General features: G+C 33.0%; 1 protein-coding gene across 1 annotated transcript; it reads left to right on the forward strand.

Moving 5' to 3' along the window:
- Positions 1–5,107: 5,107 nt before the first annotated feature.
- LOC138891184 (uncharacterized) lies at positions 5,108–8,399 on the forward strand. Its single transcript, XM_070174259.1, has 3 exons — positions 5,108–5,520; positions 5,766–5,932; positions 7,744–8,399. Exons 2-3 carry the CDS (start codon positions 5,801–5,803, stop codon positions 8,212–8,214), a joined length of 603 nt encoding a protein of 200 aa, XP_070030360.1. The 5' UTR covers positions 5,108–5,520; positions 5,766–5,800; the 3' UTR covers positions 8,215–8,399.

The following is an 8,399-nucleotide window of genomic DNA, read 5'->3' on the forward strand; positions in this document are numbered from 1 at the left end:
CAATGACATATACGTGTTGAGCGTAGTAGTGTATCTTTATGTTTCCCGTGTCATGTATTTTTATTAGTTGTACTGAATTTATGTTATGTTAGGTTTTCTATATTTGTGTTTGTGTTGTACTGTTAAAATAAAATTATTGTTCATATTGTGTTAAAATAAAATTGTTGTTAAAATAAAATTCTTGCCATTATTTATATAATGTATTATTTACATAAAATACAAACAAAAAAATATCAATGAGTCCCACAGCCTGTGTGCTTCAATGCAGCTGTTGGACTGAGGCGCATCCCCTGTCGCCCGGGTCCACTATCAGGATCATCCTCACCACGTCGCCTCTTTATGTAAGGATGCGCAGCAGCATGATCGTCAATACAACTGGCAGGATCGGTATAAGGGGTTGTCGGTTCGTCAACAACCTACAAAACAATTACTAAGCTTAGCATATGAAAATGTATATCAGTAATGTACGTGTTAAGTCAAAAATATTTTCTTACCATAGTCTCGTCGGGCTCCTGAATATAAGCATCCGTAGTGTCCTCATCATCGCATAAAGTGGGCTCCGTGATGGGCTAGGACGAAGCCTTAATAAGAAAATTAAAAATTAATTTATGGCTAATCATTAAGAAAAAAAAACAAATTAAAATCTAACAATAATACAAACATACCTGCGCCTGTGATACATCCGCATCAACCGCCGGGGATGAGCCAAAACTCAACCTGCGCCCACCATCCACGTCTCGGGTTGGCAGATCCTCAGCTGCGGTAGATGGGCCTGAAAAGAACTGATCTACATCTCCATCGAATGTACCCATGATCAACAATGGACCTGACGGGGTGACCTGCGATAATTATTATTATTAATATTATAACTAATATTTAATTATTTAATTGGTTAGAATATATATATCTATGGGTTCCAGGCTCGATATTTGAGGCCCAATACCACCAAGCTATCCTGAATTCTTATGTGTGTCAATTTTAATATTTTTACAATTTTATTTGTGTTATAATAATTAATATTTAATTATTTAATTGGACAGAGTATATATCAACGGGTTCCAGGCTCGATATTTGAGGTCCAGTAGCACGAAGCTATCCTGAATTCTTATGTGTATCAATTTCAATATTTTTAGAATTTTGTTTGTGTTATAATAATTAATATTTAATTATTTAATTGGACAAAGTATATATCTACGGGTTTCAGGCTCGATATTTGAGGTCCAGTAGTACCAAGCTATCCTGAATTCTTATGTGTGTCAATTTCAATATTTTTAGAATTTTGTTTGTGTTATAATAAGTAATATTTAATTATTTAATTTGACAGAGTATATATCTACGGGTTCAAGCTCGATATTTGAGGCCCAGTAGCACCAAGCTATCATGAATTCTTATGTGTGTCAATTTCAATATTTTTACAATTTTGTTTGTATTATAATAATTAATATTTAATTATTTAATAGGATAGAGTATATATCAACGGGTTCCAGGCACGATATTTGAGGCCCAGTAGCACCAAATTATCCTGAATTCTTATGTGTGTCAATTTTAATATTTTTTATAGTTTTGTTAGTTTTATAAATTAAATAATTAATTTTTAATTGGACAGAGTATATATCTATGAGTTCCACGCTCGATATTTAATTTGACAGCATATATTAATTTGTTAGTTCTGTGTGTTTGTTTTATAAATTAAATAATTAATTTTTATAAAGTGTAATTGGATAGAGTTTGTAGTTAGTAGATACTTAATTACAGAGATTATACGCTAAAAGGCTCTATATTTTACTACGCTTAAAGGCTCTATATTTACTATGCTAAAAGACTCTAAATTTTACTACGCTATAAGGCTCTATATTTTACTACGCTAAAAGGGCACTATTCTTTAAGCAAATAAATAATCTAAACTAAATAAAAACAACAAACATATTTAAATAACATAACATTCACGAAATTACATATAAAACAGTAAAAGAAATTTATGAACATTTTTATTAACAAGAAAAATTATTTCTCAACTTTTAACTATTTTTTTAAACACTAATAATTTAATCCGGATAAAAATAACATACAAATTTAATCGCAAACAAAACACAAAACAACGTGGAAACACATTCAAGACAACAAATATGCATTATTATACGAGTTTCGACATAAAATAAATCGAAATACCTCGATTTATGTTTTTAGAAAAGTCGGAAATTTGAAATTTTGAGCTCGAAACGAGAAAACCACAACAATCGAAGGCTTGGGTTGAATGCGGGCCTACAATATTTACTTTTTGTGTGACGGGTGGGGTCCAATCAAATATATTTTTTTAAAATTGGGGTTGGGGGACCGCTGGAAAGCTGTTGTTTTTTTTAATTGAAACCTTCTGGTTTCTGTCGTGGGGAAGAAGGAGACTTATTTTTAAAAGGCAAATCGCAGTATAATACTGCGTTTTAGTTAGAAATATAACTTTTTTTTAACTGTATAAAAGTATTTTGAGTCTCATAACTCATTATTTAGGTTTCGGACTCAGAAAACACATGAGATGAGTGAATTGGTTGTTGTTATTTTTTAAAAAACTAGTCTTAGAGTACGCGCTTTATGCGCGTATCCTATATCGGTAAATACATATTTTAAAAAATTATATATTACTAAATAATATGTTTGAGTTATAATAAAAAAAATTAAAAAGTGTAATGTAAAAATGATGAATAGTTAACTAACTGAATAAAAGGGGAAATTATGTTCTACAAAAATCTTCATATGCCCTATTGTGATTTCCAAGAATTTCTATGGGAATATCTTACAAAAATAATGGATATTCCTGTGACCTACAACTAAAAATAAATAACTATCACAAAAATACATTTATTATAATTTTTCAAAGATTTATCAAAAAACACAAACTGAAAAATTAAATCTTTTGTTCTTTTAGAGATTTGAGAATGAAGAGCTTGGCCCTATTTCTCATAAAAAATAAACTGATAACTGACAATGTTTTAGTCTAAAAATGACTAATGTTAAGTTAGTATTTTGCAACAAATAATTTTATGTATAAAAGAACATAAGGAACTATCAATTGTTGGAATGATGCGAAAGAAAAAAATTAAATTAGTAAGTAGTGACAGCTCCTTTCGAATATATGTTGTCTTATACTATTGTATCCTTATTGCTTCAAGTTTATATTATTATGAATTTTACTCTTAACATTATACTATAATTTATTTTGATTTGTTTCACCGCCAATGCTCACCTTTATATAAACAAATAATTTGATCCTCCAAGCATTCTATTTTTAAAGGTTAAAAATTGACATTTGACTATTAGATTTTGGTATTTGCAGAAAATCATTAGTGTTCTTAACTCATGCTAACTATTTTTGTTTTTCTATTTTATATTCTTCAATATTCTTTTTAGTTATTGGTCCAAATTATTTAGTGTAGCTTTCAAATATTATACAAAAAATTGATGAATCGAAAAATATTCTTTGAGTAGAAAAGTAGTTTAAATAGATGAGAATGTAATATAGTTCATTGTATGGTTCAAATATAATATGAAAGGATTTACAATTATGTTAAGTTATTCAAATAATAAAATTATTTGTATGAAGTAATTAAAATCTTAATTGATTTTAACTATGCTAAATACCTACGGAAAAGGCATGTAGCACTTCTTCTGACTCCGGTGAACTTAGAGTAATTAGAAATTTGCTTTGCAGCCGTTGAATACTGTTTCATGAGTTGTTTGTTATAGTCTTTGCTTTTTTCTCAAAAAAGTTTTGTTCTCATGTTCTTATGACTTTCTTCTTGTTATGACGCTTATTAGTCGTAAAAATAGCACGATATAGTCAGTTTTCGGATTGGTCATTCAAAAATAGCCAGCGTTTAATAAGTCAATAAAAAATAGCTACTATTTTGCTGTAGCAGAGACCGATCCAGCAAAATATACTGGAGTTCGGTGCACCTGTGTATGAACCCCAGAATATTATGCTGGACCGGTATACTTTGCTGGTTCCAATATAATATACTGGAGACTGGAGCACCAGTGCTCCAAACTCCAGTATATTATGCTGGACCGGTATACTTGTTGGAACTCCAGTATATTATGCTGGAGTTCTAGTGTACTTATGATGGAACTCCAGCATACTTATCTTGGAACTCCAGTATAATATGCTGGAGTTCGAGTATACTTATGCTGGAACTCCAGCATAATATACTGGCGTATTTTTCGGGTTTTAAACAGTGTTTTCGCTCAGATTTATCTTTATATGAAAAGTGGCTAAATTTCGATTACTTTTGAAACTGAGCTATTTTTGAACGAGCAATTGTAAATCTGGCTATTTTTGAATTTCACCCTTATTAGTCGAGTAAGTATTATAGTTGAAGATTTATATAAAGTTTAAAATATCTTTTACTAACTAAGGAAGGACTTAATATATACCTTTAGTTGAATTTAGTGTCCTAAATATTAGGAAGGTTAAATAAATTACAATTTTGTCCTATGTAAAATTAGTTTTTAAAGGGTAAAAAAGGTGAACGATATTTCGTTAAGAGCCTTCGTGCTTTTAATATAGTATAGATTCAAATTTTAAATCGATATTGAAACTTTTTATTTTTGTCTCAATATATGCGACTCTATACTTCATATGTTTTTATATTTGAAAATCGTTAACTTTACATTTTTCATTATAACATTAATGATAAGTTTTTTTGTCAAACAAATGTATAATATATTTAAAGTCACAAATTTTAAAGGTTATTTAACCATATCATTTTCACACCATCCACCTCCCTTACCTAATAATCACGATATAATAAAATTCAAGTTGTGACACTATCATTTGAATTGTTCATCTTGAGCTACCGAGCTAAATATATAATATATTTAAAGTCACAAATTTCAAAAGTTATCACACCATCCACCTCCCTTACCTAATAATTACAATATAATAAAATTCAAGTTGTGACACTATTATTTGAATTGTTCATCTTGAGTTACCGAGCTAAATTTATAATATATTTAAAGTCACAAATTTCAAAAGTTATTTAAGCATAGCGTTTTCACACCATCCACCTCCCTTGCCTAATAATCACGATATAATAAAATTCAAAGTTGTGACACTATTATTTGAATTGTTATTAATTTACAACATTTACTAACAAAATTTAGAATTTTAATAATTTTATCCTATTTACGACGCCATAATTAATAAACTCTTAAACTAAGACCGAAACTTGTCAAAAATAAATTCGGGCAGGCTCAACCGCCCTGATATTTTCAGAGAAAAGCACTGCCCTAACTGCCCGAACCCTTGTAGAGAGATTACGGGCAGCTTCCTCAGTAACCCCCTCCCCTTCACCCAAACGCACCAGAACGAAGAGTCCTCTCTCTTTCTATCACAATCTCTTGGTCTCTATTGATTCCCTGCTTGATCGAACGGTCAGAAATCAACGTCGCTTCTAATCTGATTTTTTTCATCTTTTTGCTTCTAAAAATATCCGATCTGCTTCATCCAAGCTCAGATCTATCTCTCTGGTAAGTTTCTAGCTCCAATTTGCTAAATCTTTTTCAACTGTGTTTTTTCACTAGATTTCTTTTTCAGAATTAATTAATATTTCGAAAAAAAATAAGCTCCGAACAACAGTTGACTTCTGTCGTCTTCTTCTGTTGCAACTAATAGAAAATGAATTTTTTCTATTTACCGAGTTTTTTTTTTTTTTTGAAGAAATTGTACGGTTGAGATTAAAGCATAGTTTGGATCAAACGGTATGTTATTGCAGGTGGTGGTTGGTGTATTTGCGGGGAACCTTTACCGATGGAGACTAACGGTGGTTCCGTCAACGTCGCTGTAATTAGTCAGAACTTGCTATCCTGCGCCGGCGAGGCTTTGGTGGTTTCGCTAGTAGTATCTATGATTGTCAAAGCTCAGCTTCTCGCACTCACCCAGGTATTAACGTTGACTTCATATTGAGTAGACGTTCCTTTTTTAAAGTGTTCTGGTGCATGCTAACTTGCGCCTATGGTTACTTTTGTTTATCCTGTTATATATTCTCCAGTTTTCTGCTAAAATGAGCCGTACAGTGGATTTGTAGATTTTCTTAACATGCGCCGCCCTTTTTTTTAAGTGTTCTGGTGTACGCTAACTTGTGCCTATGGTTACTTTTGTTTATCCTGGTATTCTCCTGTATAGAGGTTTCTGCTAAAATGAGCCGTATAATCGATTTTTAGATTTTCTTAACGTGCGCCGTTTCTAGATCTACTCGAAGTTAGGGTTAATAGCTTAGAGGTCCTTTAGAGATGATCAAATTGCACTAGTGGTCTCTATGATTTTTCATTTGTTCTCTTTCCTTTGTTTTGGGCCGGGTCAGGCCAGGCCCGATCCAGGTCGTTGGGTTTGTGTTGGTGAGGAATTGATCTCAAGTTTTATGGAACAAATGTTTTAAGTTGCTTGTGGTGTTCTTTCTTTATTTTATTTTTTAATTTTTTTATACAGTTTGCACGCACTTTGACTATTTCACCTTTTACCTGATGCTTTCCACTCGTACAGATACCCGAGTAACTCTTTTTGCATTTAATTTACTCAATTTTTTGCTAGAAAGCTGCTTCATTTTGGTAGCTGGGTAGAGAAGCCAAAAAGAAAAGATAAAAATGCAAAGCAAAATACAAGAAAGGAAGAATATATTGACGTTTGGAATTCAATTTTAGTGTGGTTGGTCACATCAATCTAACTCATCTTGAGGTCCTTTCGAGAATGGAACAAGTATCTTTTGTGAAAAGTGGTGGTGGAATGTAATCATAAACTTACTATATTCCACTAGTTATGCTATATGTAAATATCAAAAGCCAATGGACAGGTAGGTCTGAGATGAGATGGGCCTGAGGAGTCTGACCCATTAGAATGGATCCAAAGAATAAGTTGGTTCTGGCCCAATTTAAGAAATCAATCTGGGTCAGACATTATATCTGGCAAAAGCTGGTAAATAGGTATCATATCTTGTGACAGACCACGGTTAATATATCCATTGAGTAACCAATTTTTTACATATGTGGTTATAGACCACGGTTAATATATCCATTGAGTAACCAATTTTTTACATATGTGGTTATATTAGGACATTTCCCCAACTTACTTGCGATTGAAGCGTAGTTGTTGGTCATAATAGAACACTCACATTTTTCTACTGCTTCTTTTCATCTTTTCTTGAGCCGACGGTTTATCGGAAGCAACTTCTCTATCCTTCAAAGTAGGGGTAAAGTTTAGGTACACACTACCCTCTCCAGATCTCACTTGTGGGAAATCACTGAATTTGTTGTTGTTGTTGAAGCGTTATGTATTAGACTGTAACTTTACAACTCTTCCTTTGGCCTTTGGTAGAATGTCAACTCAGATTAAGCAACACTAACATGTCAATATCATACATTAGTTTTGTATGGCTAGTGTTTACGTACGCAAACTCAGTGATCATGTGAATATTGAACATACCAAAATAATGAACTATCAACTATTTTTTTAAAATAAAAACAACCAACTAATGTATGATAGGATGTTTTTCAATTTGAGATTGTATTGATTTGATATGTTCTGGTATAAATTTGACGATAAGTAAAATAGACCAATTTTTAGGATAGAATAAGTGCAGGTTACATACAATACCCCTTGAAACTTTTATTTTCATACAGTATATTTTCTTTTTCTTTTCATGGCTCAAACTGGATGACTACAAGCTCAGATAGTCAACTTCACATTCACACTTTCAGGACTACTTGAAGCTACTGATGGACAACCCTAAAGTGCGAGGTGACCATCCCACATCTTGCCCAAGCAAGCCGCTTGATGCGGAGAACGACAGTGATGAAGACGGAGATGAGGATGAGGGTGAAGATGAAGATGGAGATGAAGATGAAGACGGTGAAGGTGAGGAGGACATTAACCCCAACAACAATAAGAGTGCCTCCAAGAAAGGTCCGGAAGGAGGAGCAGGTGGTGCGGAAGAGAATGGTGAAGACGAAAACGACGATGGAGAAGATGAACCAGAAGGCGACAATGACGACGACGACGATGATGAAGATAACCCTGAGGATGATGATGAGGAAGATGAAGGCGAGGAGGAAGTTGTAGAAGAAGACGACGAGGAAGAGGAAGACGGGGAGGACGAGGAAGAAGAAGAAGGGGAGGATGAGGACGAGGAAGAAGAAGAACTTCAGCCACCAAAGAAGAGGAAGAAGTAAACTACCCATCACTATAACTCCAAACTCTCATAATGTGCGCAACTTTGTACCCTAACAGCTGCCTACACTGGCATATGAAGGTGTATTAGTGTGACACCTTCCTGTACTTTATTCTGTTTCTTACACCATTAGAGTACCTTAGAACTTCGAGTTATGGCATAAATGAAGCACTCTTAAGTTCATGA

The sequence above is a fragment of the Nicotiana sylvestris genome, chromosome 5 (assembly GCF_000393655.2).
Source record: "Nicotiana sylvestris chromosome 5, ASM39365v2, whole genome shotgun sequence".
Classification (NCBI taxonomy): Eukaryota; Viridiplantae; Streptophyta; class Magnoliopsida; order Solanales; family Solanaceae; genus Nicotiana; species Nicotiana sylvestris.

Bases quoted from the DNA above. Each gene is read 5' to 3' on its own strand.
- LOC138891184 (XM_070174259.1), top strand. From the start codon at position 5,801: ATGGAGACTAACGGTGGTTCCGTCAACGTCGCTGTAATTAGTCAGAAC. The intron at 5,933-7,743 runs GTATTAACGTTG...TCACACTTTCAG, and splicing joins AGCTTCTCGCACTCACCCAG to GACTACTTGAAGCTACTGAT.